The sequence below is a fragment of the Strix aluco genome, chromosome 2, assembly GCF_031877795.1.
Source record: "Strix aluco isolate bStrAlu1 chromosome 2, bStrAlu1.hap1, whole genome shotgun sequence".
Classification (NCBI taxonomy): domain Eukaryota; kingdom Metazoa; phylum Chordata; class Aves; order Strigiformes; family Strigidae; genus Strix; species Strix aluco.
The window spans coordinates 78,341,029-78,354,116 of NC_133932.1; the positions used below are offsets into that span (position 1 = coordinate 78,341,029).

At 59.7% G+C, this 13,088-nt stretch overlaps 1 protein-coding gene across 1 annotated transcript; it reads left to right on the top strand.

The window, feature by feature from the left end:
- Positions 1–2,969: 2,969 nt before the first annotated feature.
- ZIC5 (Zic family member 5) lies at positions 2,970–12,807 on the top strand. Its single transcript, XM_074815385.1, is given in 4 exon segments — positions 2,970–4,315; positions 4,317–4,386; positions 4,389–5,298; positions 9,913–12,807. Coding segments are annotated over 4 exon segments (1,767 nt in total). The 5' UTR covers positions 2,970–3,983; the 3' UTR covers positions 10,368–12,807.
- The last annotated feature ends 281 nt before the right edge of the window (positions 12,808–13,088 follow it).

The window sequence follows — 13,088 nt, forward strand, 5'->3', positions numbered from 1 at the left end:
ATGCCCGTATATAAACGTTCGAGGCAGGGGAGAAGCGTCCCAATAAAGCGCGATGGACTTTGTAATACAATTTATGCTGTCATTCATAAATAACAATGCCATATGGTAACCATATTGCTTATACAAGTAAAGCCGTCAAAGTGTCACTATTTGATTTATCTCAACAGCTTCTTCCAACGGTGACGTTCAGCTACAGGGAGAGGGGAAGGGGGGAGAGAGAGCGCAGAGCAAAATTTGGCCTGGGTTTCCTGACGCCGCCTCTCTCTTTATCTCCCTCTCTGTATGCGTAAATATATATACATGGGGATTGAAGGGTGGAAAATTTTTTTTGTCCTTATTTTATCCCTGTTTGTACAAATCCCCGAAGGGGTCGTGCGGGGATGGATCCCTCTTTCCCCCGTGAGGCGCGCACCAACTTTTGCCCCAAAGTCCCCGTCCCAAACGTGTGGCGGGTCCCTGCCCCGGCAGCCCCGACGGCCGCGGCAGCCCCGACTGCGGGCAAGGTGCCGGCACCCCCTCGGGACCGTGTCCCAGCCCTTGGGCTCCCGCTGGGTTGCGTGGGGCGACGAGAACCGGGCGTTTATTGGGCGCGGGAGAAGTTTATTTTTAAAGGTATAAAATATCCATCCCCTGAACCCCTCCAGAAAGGAGGGGCGACCCGCCTCGCCGCCAAATCGTCCCTCCCTCTCCTTTTCGTGCCTGTGGGAAGCCACGACCCACCCCCCCACCCCCCCCCGCCCCGGGTCCCGGCGCCTCCGTGCTGTCCCCCCGACGGGACGGTGAGGGGGGTACCGGGGTTTCTCCCCGCGGGGCTGTGACTCGCGGCGCTCCCGCCTGCTGCTGGCGGAATCCATCGCCGGTCACGCGTGTTGGCGGAGGGAACCGCGGCACAGGCTCCCCCACGCCTCAAGACAGCCCCACGGGCGAAGAAAGCCACCCGCGGAGGGTGGTAAGCTGTTTTAGCAGATTTGGGGAGATCGGGAGGTCGTGCCGAGGAAAGCGGCAACCGCGCTCCCTTTCTAGTGGTTCCCCAGAAGAATGTTTTATGCGTTATAAAATATTGCTCCCCGGTCCCTAACTATCAATAAGACGTGCATTAAAGACGATTGTTTGTAAATGGTGTTCATGATCATTAGCATACATTTACATAATGCAGCTTACAGCTCAACATTTTACAGCTAACCACCTCCTAAAGCCGATAGCCAGAGCTCGGTTTATAGAGGAAATAGATCTTTCCGAAATATATCTGAGGGTTTCCAGGCTTTCACCCCGCCTCTGCAGCCTCCCCCCCTGTCCCTTGGCGGGTGTGCCGGCGAGCGGGGCGCCGCGGGAGGGCTCTGCAGCCGGCTCCGCCGCGGGAGCGGGGCGCGGGGCCGACCCCCGACGGGCGCTGCCGGGGGGGAAAGGCACGGCCCGCCTCCCTTCGCTGCGGCCCCCCCGGCGCGGCGGCAGCCTAGGCCTGAGCTGGGGTCGGCGAGTTAATGGGCTTTAAATTCTTCACCGCCCTTTAGGAGCTGGCACTGTCCAAAACTGTGCCGGCCCGGGCAGCCACCTTCGCGTCCAGTCCTAAAAATGGGCCAATTTCCACGTGAGTCTCGTCCCTCCCCACAGTCACGGGTCAGCTGCCTATTACCCAGCTATAAAATATTTTCTTTGTTTTATAGCCCCTCATAAAATGAAATTGATCGGGGGGATATATTTGAATTAAGACGTATTAAATCGATGACAGATACATATCACGCTGCGTTTAACAAGAGCGGGACGAGGAGGCGTGCGCAAGGTACCACGTAGCCGCGGTACTGCTCTTCACCTCCACAGCATCTCCCATCAAACCGTTACACCTCGGCAGCAACGTGCCCAGAATTTGGGGGAGGGAGGAGGGGCACTTTTTGGATGCACGTATAGAACATATACATATATAAATACGTGTATTGACGTACGGCTAGTTTGCGAGGAGAAGTTTTTACTGTGCAATAAAACCATCGAGCAGCCCCTTTTAAAACCCGGGGGTTGTTTATTCTCCTTCCTTGCCTTGCAGCATCACTGAAGCCCCCACCACGGCCAGGCGAGCGGGGAGCATCGGTTCGGCTCCGGGGGGGCGGGGGAGCACCGGCGGGTCTCGCTTCGCTCCCCCTTAGCGGGGAAGAAAGCCGGGGCTCCCCGCGGGGCCAGCTCCTGCGCCACAGCCCCCCCCCCCCCCCCTTTGGGCAGCCGTGGGCCAAATCCTGCCAGTTTTCCCCACGTGAGTAGCGGCGGGAGGGAGGAGGGGAGGGCTGGACCCTGGCCCGGGAAATGCCGGACCAGGACGGGGCTTCCTCTGGACGTGGCTCGGCGAAGGGCAGCAGGGGGACGCGCAGATGTAGTCGGGTCAAGGGGATTAGGTGGCCGAGGAGGGCCGGGAGGTGTGTGTGTGGGGGGGTCCGCTGGCATCCTCCTCCCCGTTTCCTCTCCTGGCGTGGCGGAGGAGCGTCCCTCGCTGCCCCGCAGGCAGGGAAGGGCAGGCAGCCTGCCTGCACTTTCCAAGGAGTCACGGGAGCGCTGGGCATTTCCCAGGGGGACCAGCAGCCTAAGGAAAGCAAATGACATATCAATAAAGGTCACCTCTCCTCCCGCAGCCCCAGAGAAAAGTCACGGCAGTGCTCTTTTCCCCCTTTTCGCTTGACAGGGAAATCCCCGGCCTGCCTTTTCGGCACCCCCAAACAGCAGCATCCTCCTTTGTGCGGAAGGGGCGGTTTTGGCGCTCCACAAAGCGCTTCTCTTTCGAGGACCAACACACCCCGCACCCCAGGGCGGTCCCATTGCTCCCCCGGCCCGTCCCCCACCTCTGCCCCCCTTTAGGGCACCCCCCACTTTTTCTGCCTTTTCGCCGAGGGCAGCAGCTCCTGGCAGTCGCTCCCCAGCCGGAGACTCCCCCATTTCCCAGCCCCCCGCCTCCCTCCCTCCCCGGCATCCCAAAGGGTCGAGGGGCGTTGGTGCTCCGGGCCGGTGTGACGGTGGCGGTTTCACCCCTACTTTGCCGTTACTAAATTAAGGCTGAGACCAGGGGCAGCTGCCTGGGGGTACGACTGGCGGCCCCCCGAGGAGCGTGGGGTGGCTCTCCCGACGGGGCGCCCCGGGAAGGGGCTGCGGGGCACCTTGGGAGGAGGAAGCCCCCGAGGAGGCGGTGAGCGCAGGCTCCTAAAGCTTCTCCCTAACGTGTGCTGCGTGCCTCCCCCCGCCCCGTCTGCTCACTCATTTATTTTCTAAAGGAAAGTATTCCCCCCGCCCCGCTCCCCCGCCGCCTTCTTCTTTTTAGGAAAACGTTGTCTGCCTTTCCCTAGAGTTGCCTTCAATGGCCCGAGCACACACAGCCTCGTCTCGCGTGGGTGTGGGGTGGCGTGTGCTACACCAGGGCGTGCTTTCCCGCCTCAGCGACGAATGATGAATGATGGTCCTCCAAAAAAAAAAAAAAAAAAAAAAAAAAAGAAGATAAAGAGCAGGAAACCGAGCGCGGAGCCCGGCAGCAGCCCCGCGCGTGGGTCGCTCCGAGGCGTGGAGAGAAACCCCGCGGCCCCGCAAACGTAAACACGGCGGCGAGCGCCCCATCCAGCGCCGGGGGAGCGACAGCTGCTGCCCGCTGCTGCCCGCTGCTGCCCGCTGCCGGCGGGGGATGGGGGGGGGGGGCGGCGGGTGCGCCCCGTCGGGCCCCGCGCGAAGTTTTGCAAGTGCAACTTCGGGGGGCGGCGCGGGGGGGGGGGGTGGGGAGCGGGGGGGCGGATCCCTGCTGCGCCGGCGGCCTGAAAGGGAGCCAATCGCGCGGCCCCGGCCGCTGCCAATCATCGGGATCCGTCCAATCCCCGCGGCGCCGTGTCCGAGCCGCGTTCCCCGCCGCGCCGCCGAAGTGTGGTGAGGGCTCTGCCAATCGCGGGCGGCCAGAGCGGGGCCGGGGACGCGCGGGGCTCGGAGCGCAGACAAAAGAAGTTAAAGAGCCGCTTAATATATACATGTTTTTGAAGGCGGGTAGAGGGAAAAAAATAACAACAGCGAGCGTAGATGGGCTTGGCTGTGTCGTTATGGAGCCCCCTTTGAGCAAGAGGAACCCGACACTGAGATTAGCGGATTTGGCAGCGGCTCAGCCCCATCCTCACCAGAACATGACAGGCTTCCCGGGGCTGGGGAACCACCACGTCCACCCCCACCACGCGGCCCACCTCCACCCCGGGGACGCGGGCGGCGACCCCGGCGGCGCCCTCACGCCGCTCGGACCCGAGCACATGGCGCAGCCCGCCGCCCTCAAGCTCACGCCCGAGGCGCTCACCGCCGCCGCTTTCGCCGCGCCCGCCGCCACCACCGCCGCCGCCGCCGCCGCCACCGCCGCCGCCGCCACCACCGCCGCCGCCGCCGCCTACGCGCCGCCCGCCGCCGCCCTCCCGGGCTACCCGTCGGGGGGGGCGGCGGGACGGGACTTCCTCCTGCGGCGGGAGCTGCCCGCCGCCGCCGCCGCCGCCGCCGCCGTGCACGGGGCGCTGGGCGAACAGCACCCGCCCGCCGGCTCCCCCCACCTCCCGCACCCGCCGCCCCACGGCGTCTTCATCTCGGCCGCCGGCACCTACGGCGCGGCCGACGGGGCGCACGACGCCTTCCCGCCGCCCGGCGAGCAGGGAGCGCCCGCCGGTCGCCACCCGCCGCTCAACGGGCAGATGCGCCTGGGGCTGGCGGCCGCCGCCGGGGAGCTGTACGGGCGCGCCGAGGCGCACTACGGTGCCGCGGCCGCCGCCTCCTCCTCGGCGCTGCAAGGCTACGGCTCCGTCAACCTCAACCTGGCGGCGGCGGCGGCCGGCCACGGGCACCCGCACCACCCCCATCCCCACCACCACCACCATCACCACCACCACCACCATGCGCACGTCGGGGCGGCGGCGGCGGCGGCGGCCGGGGCCTTCCTGCGGTACATGCGGCAGCCCATCAAGCAAGAGCTGATCTGCAAGTGGATCGACCGGGAGCCGCCTCCTCCTCCTCCTCCGCCGCCGCCTCCGCCGCCACCGGGCGGTAGGAAGCCTTGCTCCAAAACTTTCAGCACGATGCAGGAGCTGGTGAGCCATGTCACCGTGGAGCACGTCGGCGGGCCCGAGCAGAGCAGCCACGTGTGCTACTGGGAGGAGTGTCCCCGCGAAGGCAAACCCTTCAAAGCGAAATACAAACTCATCAACCACATCCGAGTGCACACGGGAGAGAAGCCCTTCCCCTGCCCCTTCCCCGGCTGCGGGAAGGTCTTCGCCCGCTCCGAAAACCTCAAGATCCACAAGCGGACTCATACAGGTGGGTGCTCCCCCCCGCCCCCGCCCCGCCGCCTCTGTAAGGGCTTTCTTCCATTTCCTTTCTCTCTCTTTTTTTTTTTTTTTTACCTTTTCCACCTCTTTTCCTCCTCTCCTACGCACCGCCGGACATGTGACTTTTTCATGAATAAGTAATTCGGTAGCACTCGGACCACGCACACGCACCCGGCCCCTCTGCCCTGCACACACGTGTCCCGTGTGTGTCCCCCCCCGGCCCCCCCGCTCCCTCCCCACCCCCTCCGCCACCCACCTCTGCGCACCACCGGATAAATGCACGGATTAATAAATAACGCCGAGCCGGGGTGTGGGGGGAGATCAACAGCAGCCCCGCGGAAGAGTGAGGGGAGGGTGAGAGCCCCCCTGCCCGGGGCACCCCGGGGGGCTCACCCCGCGGCTGGGGAGAGCTGCGCGGCGCCCCCCCCCCCCCCCGCCTCGGAGGACGGCGGTTCTGCTTTTCCTGCCGGTTCTACCGGCGGGGACGGAGCCGGGCGGGGGGCGCTTGGCCTGGTGGAGATGGGGCGCCGGGGGCTCTTGGGGGCGCAGTTCCCCTGCGTTGCGGGCGCTGGCGGCGCGGCGATCGGGGCTACCGGGCTGCCCCCGCTACCGGGACTACCGATGGTGCTACCGGTTGAGCCCCCCTGCCGGGGCTACTGATGGGGGTTGCCGGCGCCGCCGCTGCTACCGGGACAGGCGGTGCTACCGGGGCTGTCGGTGCCGCCGGGGCTCCCGGTACGGACCCCGCTCCTGAGGCTGCCGGTGCTGCCCGGGCGGCTCCCGCGGAGCCGGGAGGAGGGCGCAGGGCGGGGGAAGGCGCTTGCCGGGAGACGCTTCCCTCTCTTTGTGGATCTAAGGAGGAAACTTCAAAGCAGCCCCGGCTGCCCGGCGGGGCTTGGAGGACCGGGAGCTGCGGGAGGAGGGAGCGGCACCCCCGGGGGTGCCCCGGGGGGCAGGCTGGGCCCGGCGCGGGGCTCCTGGAGGGGCTCGTGGGGGCGTTTGAGCCTTTGAGTCTTTTTTTCCTTTTTTTTTTCTTTTTTTTTCCTCAATTTCTCCTCCTTTCTCACCACCCCCGAAATATGCATTTCGATCTGAGTGTAAAAACTGCCGAAAACGAACGAAGCCGGGATTTATAGTGGTAGACAAATATTATTCCTCGGAGGACACTTAAGGAAGTGGAGTTGCCGTAATTGCTTTCTTGATTTATTGTGTGCTGCTCGGGAAGAGAAAAGCGGCGACCGTGCACCGTGTTGTTCCGATGTAAAACCAAATGGCCCATGGCGGAAAGGATTATAGATTTTTATCTCCGGAATATGTCAGGCATGAGACCGTGTGTATCTGCGGAGACCTGAGGATGCCCAGCCCCAGGCTCTCTGCACCCAGAGCCGGGGAAGGAGGGGGGGGGAATTTCTCCTGCGGGAGGGCTGACACGGTTTTTGAGAGGTGGTTGTTGTTGTTGTGTTAATGGCACCGCGGAATGAGTTAAATGCTGGAGGCTCGTGGTTTTGTCATCTAACCTTCCCCATCTGTCTTGATTTGGAAAACAAAACTTTACCGCGGACCTTTCTGGGCTCCTTAGCTCTTTCTTCATCCCAGCTCCAAAGGCGGGAAAAGAGCGAGTCCGGGGGAGGCTTGGGGGGGAGCGGGGGAGGGAAGCAGGGGGATTCAGCGGGAAAAGGAGCCCCCCCAAATAATCTAAATATGTATTGGGCACACTTTGCAGCAAGGAGCTGTGGTCGAGCGCTGCCCCGAGGCCCTGCGTGGGACATGGCTCCTTGCAAAGGAAATTTGGAGGAGTTTGCAGCCGGGGGTCCCCCTCTGCCCGGGCCCCTCGAGGGTGCACAGCCCCCGGGAGGATGCCCACGCGTGAGCCCACGTGGGAAGGCTATCCCCACGCAGAAGGGGCCGTTGCAACAAAGCAGCCCTCGGGGCTCGGGATGGGGTGCAACAGCCCCCCTCGAATGACAGCTCGGCCCGCGGGAGACATGACTCTTTCCCACGCACAGCCCTCAGGTGGACGAGGGATCCCAGAACTTTTGCCCATCCCTATCAGATTAATTACTGTCAGTTTTCCGCCTCAGCTTTAATTTAGTCATGTGCAGCCTGGGAGCAGGAGAGATTTACAAACTATTCTTTTATTATGGGCATTTTTGGGGGGAGGGGGACGTAACGACACCGTAATTGTATCATTAGGGGATTTTGCGTGTTTCTGGTAATTCTGCAGGAAGAAGAGTATGTCGGTAATCCAGGAGGCATTTGCTTGATTGATTTTTTTGCCCACTTTACCTCGAAAGCATCACCCCAGAAGCTGCACGCCGCGCTCTGTGGCTACAGCCCCCTTTTGGGGACAAATCGCTGTCCCCACCCCTGGTGCATCCTAACGGGAACGGGGACCCCCCTCCCCCGCCCCCCGTCCTGCAAAATCGCTGTCCCCTCTCCGGAGAAGGTGCTCAGGATCGCCAGGCTTTCCCCCCGACGATTCCCACCCCCCTCCCCCTAAAAAAAAAGAGTGACCCCAAAGCCTCTCCGCGCCCCCCCCACCCCCCCCGCCCCGCCGCCGGCACTGCTGCTGCCGGGAGGAGTCAGGGGACGGCGCCTGGCATCTCGCCCCCTTCCTTGAGTTGAAACCACCTACAAATGGTTAAACTCTGACGTGACGCCCTCGTCAGCATGCCAGGGACACTCCGGGACCTTCCCCGTTCCTGGATTTGTGCGGAATTGGATCGTCGCGATCCGCAGGTTGACGAGGAGGAGCTAACCGGGGGCTGTGCACCCCTCGAGGGGGTCCCCCTCTCCCCCGTCCCCTCGAGGGGTGCACATCCCCCAGGAGGGAACCCACGGGGAAAGACACTTCCCTAAAGCCCCGACGGGGGGGACGCGGCTTGGTCCCGCGGGTCGGAGCATCTCTCGGGGGGAGGGGGGGGGGGGGGCTGCTCTTGGGGCTCTGCGGGCCACCACCGGCAGCGGGACGTGTGAGCCCGCATCTTCGGGGTAGTACAGATATAAACCGGCCAAACCCGCCGGTAGATCCGCTTTGTTTCTCCAGGGGAAAAAAAAAAAAAAAAAGATGAACAAACGAAATGACTCGAAATTTGTCTCGGTGGGAGTGGGAGCGTGCGGGGGTTTCCGTGCACGCGAAAACTCCACTTAAAACCCACGAGATACATTTTCTTGCCATCTCTTTTTTTGTTGTTGTTAAAGGTTAAACTTGCTCTTTGTAGTGCTACCACTTCGCTGGTAGGTGAGCGGATTTTAATTGAAAAAGTTGACGCGTAAATAGGCTGCGGAGGCACATGTTTCTATAGTAACAGCCGAGAAATAGCTAGTTTTAAAAAATAAAAATCGTTTTCTTTTTCCGTTATTATTCTGCTAAACGTGATACGGTTTTACAAACGGAAGGAGCAATAAAAATCGCCGGGTGAAAATTAGAAAATGTCCACCGAGAGAGCTGCTGGGTTGTTACTGATGAGCGCTCGGAGCAAAACAGATCTGAAAACACGCATCAGCCGTGCCTAAACCAACAGCATTTTTAACTCAAGAGTCGCAATAGTCGTGGCAAGGACTATCTGTACAGGTCCGTCTGCGCCGGGCTCACGTGTAGCATGGCAGGGAAAGAAAAAGTTGCTGTAAGAAACTCCAGTCCGTGTGTAGTAGAGGGATCTGGCAGATTTTATTCCCTGGTCTCTCAGCAATGGGCGTTTGCTCAGTCCTATTCGGGAGCTACGAGGAAGGGTCGGTCTGGGGCACGGCTATATGTACCAGAACATATATGTGCCAGCATATGGTATGTTCAGGAACCGGAGAGGGTGTGTGTGTGAAAGGTATGCCAGGCAAACCCGCCCCGGGCTGCTTTTCACAACCCTTTTAACTATTAAGGAAGGAGTAAAGCTCTTAAAATAGCTCGGCCGGAGATTTTTAGTCCCAAATTAGCCTGAGGTACCCAGCTGGAGTCACAGCAGCCCACTGCTGTCACCACCAGGGTCCAGGCTGGTCCCCCCCAGCCCGCAGGTTCCCAGGACGGGCTGCCGGGTGCTCCCTCTGGATATCGGGATGCTTAAAACAGGTGTTACTTTTATTTCCCCCAAACTAATTATTCCCCCAACACAGTGCCCCATTGGGAAAGGATTACGCAGGAGATGTGCCAGGCGAGCCAGGCCGCCGGCGAACGCCAGCCCTCGCAGGCGAAGGCATTGAGGGGTTTTGTTTGGGCTCGGTCATTAGAGCGGTAATGAAGGTTCTCTCGTGTGCGAGGGGAGCGCGGCGGAGGGCAAACAGGGCCGGGCCCTGCCGCCGCCGGCCCGGGCCTGGAGGCCGCCAGCGACATCTCACAGTTGGCAAACCGCAGGGGAAAGGAAAGTCAGAAGCCTCGGGCGTGTCGCGACTGTCGGGAGGGAGGGAGAGGGAGGAAGAAGAAGGGAGAAGGGGAGGCTCTGCCCTGCTGCTCGCCCGCGGAGGCCGCGCCGCGGAGGGGCTGGGCAGGGCGGCCGTGCCGCGGGCAGGCTGCGGGCAGGCTGCGGGCAGGGCACAGGCAGGGCGTGGGCAGGCAGCGGGCAGGGCCGTGCCTCCGCCCGCCGGTAACGGTGCCGTTGCTCTGTCCCGGCAGGGGAGAAGCCCTTCAAGTGCGAGTTCGACGGCTGCGAGAGGAAGTTCGCCAACAGCAGCGACCGCAAGAAGCACTCCCACGTCCACACCTCCGACAAGCCCTACTACTGCAAGATCCGCGGCTGCGACAAGTCCTACACCCACCCCAGCTCCCTGCGGAAGCACATGAAGATCCACTGCAAGTCCCCGCCGCCCTCCCCGCCGCCGGGCTCCCAGGGCTACGCGGCGGCGGGGCCCCCCGACGGCCCGCTGCCCCCCGAGGCCGACCCGGCCGCCGAGCCCCCCCGCGGCCGCGCCGCCGCCCTCTCCCCGCCGGTCACCAACCTCAGCGAGTGGTACGTCTGCCAGGCCGGGGGGGCTCCCCGCCGGCCCCGCACCCCTTCCTGCCGCGACGCCTCCCCGGCCTCCGAGGGGGACGAGCCCCACAGGACCTCGGGGGGCCGAGCCGCTCCCTAGGGCTGGGCCGAGCCGTGCCGTGCCTGCCGAGCCGAGCCGAGCCGAGCCGAGCCGAGCCTAGCTGAGCCGAGCCTAGCTGAGCCATGCCTCTGGCAGTCCCGGCCCCACCGTGCTGGCCCAGGCGGCAGCCGCCTGGCACGGGGGGGGCTGGCGTGGAAGTGCCATCAGGTTTGTCTCGCGCTATTTATTCTGTGTACGAAACCCTATGGTGTTTGTACGGTAACTAATTTAATTAAAGAGACTCGGACCTTTTTTTTTTTTTTTCTATCCCCTTCCTTTTTTTCTTTTGGTAAGAAAAAACATTAATAATGCCACACTGGGCCATCTCAGCCACCCGAGCCACATGCTTTGCAGGGGGACGGTGCCAAGGGAGATGCCCGGGCCACAGAGGATGTCCCCCCACCTGGCTCCCACCCTGCCCATGCCATTCTTGACAAGATAGGGGGCCGGGGGAAGGCTGCGACCTGGCAAAGCCCTTGCCGTTCCCCGCAGTGGCTCTTAAATACTTTAGCAGCCCCCCCAGTGCCTCCTCTTCAGCCTGGGTAAAGCCCCAGGGTTGCAGCGGCCTCCTGACTGTAAAGCAGCACCTGCTGAAGCTCCAGCCAGTTGAGGACAGGTTACGCATCCCTTCAAATAAAATGAAATAAATGCATTTTCCCACCCCCCCTTGCAGTTCAGCTTCTTTGTAATTGTTGGTTTCTCTCCCGAGTCGTGGGGTCCCAACCGCACCCGGCATTTTCTCTCCAGCCCTCTTTCTTTCTCCCTTAGCCGTAACCATGTGAAAACGATTTAGGGAAGGAAAGACAAAAGATGCAGCACTGCCCTACCGCTCCTCCACGGTTTGTACGCGTATGGCTCCTAAAACATAGCCGGAGAATAAAAGAAACCCGCTGCTACTTGACAACTGCGATACTGTGATACATTTTTGTTTTTTCCTAAATACACAAAAACTGACAGCTATTTTCCCTTTTCTTGGCGTTGGTATTATTATTATTATTATGGTTATTATTACGATTTTTTAGAAGTTCGTCTTGCAGACGAAGCCTGCCTCTTCTCCCTCCAACCCCCTGTGCAGTCAGTTCCCGGGTGGGAGGGGGAGCAGCCCCCTGGGCCCGGTGAGCGCCTGAGGGGAGGGGGGCGCGGGGCTGGGGGGATTGTTTTTTTTATTATTTTTTTTTTTATATATTTTTTTTTAGGTTTATTTCGTCTCTCCAGTCGAGCCGGTGCCTGCGCGCACTCTTGCTTTTCACCATCCCCCTGCGGTGGCCAGGCAGAGTCACCTGGGAGGAGGGGACCAGAGCTGCTGGGAAAGAAAGGGGGGGTGGGGGAGTGGGCTGGGGTCGGGGTACCCTCCCTCCCCCCCCCAGCAGCTCAGCCCAGCGGCCGAGGGGCTGCGGGGCGGGGGGGTGGGGGGACACCCCAGCCCATCGCCCATCCATCAGGAGCGGGGCACAAATAAACTAAAGAGCACTAATTCCTCCTCAGAGACCCCGAGAGGAGAAGCGGCAGTCTCCCTCCCCTCCCCCAGGGCTTGTGGAAATGTGTTTTGTGTGCCGTGAATGGTGGATGTCGTCTTGTCATTGTTAATAACCTGTATGTGAACGCGATTATTTTGTACAGTCGAATTAATTTATTTTCTGACATCATCTTTTTTTTTCTTTTTTCTTTTTTCTTTTTTTTTTTTTTTTTCCTGGAAGAGTACAGAGCACACCAAAGATTTCTCTTATCAATTTTGGTGATAGATTGTTGTTTATGATGCTGTGGTTTGTACAAAAAAAATCATTATATTTTTCAGCTTACTTGAATGAACGATGTAATGTGAAACAGACTCTTCCTGCATGTCCTCCGTGCGGTGTGTTGGTGCTGATATATATATATATAGTTCATAGAGATATTATATTATTAGTACAGTGCATGGTGCTGTCGCTCTGGAAGCCTTTAAACGTTGTCTTCATATTGTTGTGTTGGACCTAAAGAAGCAGGCGTTACTTTAAAAACAAACAGAAAACTTGAATAGAAAATAATTTTTTTAAAGTTCATTCGATTTGCTTTTTATTCGTTTTTCAAAGCCCATTTGAATAAATAGAAAATAATAAAGTAAGGTATGGACTTTTTAAAGAATAATTTATGTAATGTAATTTTATTAGAGATATTTTGGTGCTGATTTATAAACGAACTTTTTAATTTATGCATTTTTTTCAACAACAGATTGCACTATACATTACTACATGGCAGGGTTTATAAACTATGGTTCGGGGGGATATATCACTATTTTTATGTACTTGCTACACGTAGGGTCACACACTTGCCCATCAGTTTTATGACACATGATACCTCCTAAATAAAATAATACTAATTTAAATTTTTTCATCTCTGTAAACCCCATAAAAAGCAAAAAAAATATTATCATGCAAATGAATAAAAATATTATTTCTATGTATTGCATGTGCCTTACTGACAGACGAGGGTCAGAGACAGACCAAAACACCCACCCCCTCCCCGAGGGTCAGTAGGTAGAGTCAGATACAGCCATAGCCTGACAGCGCGGCAGGAGCAGCACCGGGAGATTTGGGGGCGGCTGAGGTATCCCGGCTTTTCCCAGCGAAACTTGTGAGTAAAACCGGTTTTCCTTCGGCTTTACGTTTCGGTTTGCAGCCCCGCAGGAGGATGCTCTGGGCCGAGCTGTCGCTGCCCGCCCCCCCCCCCCCCTCCCCCCCGCGG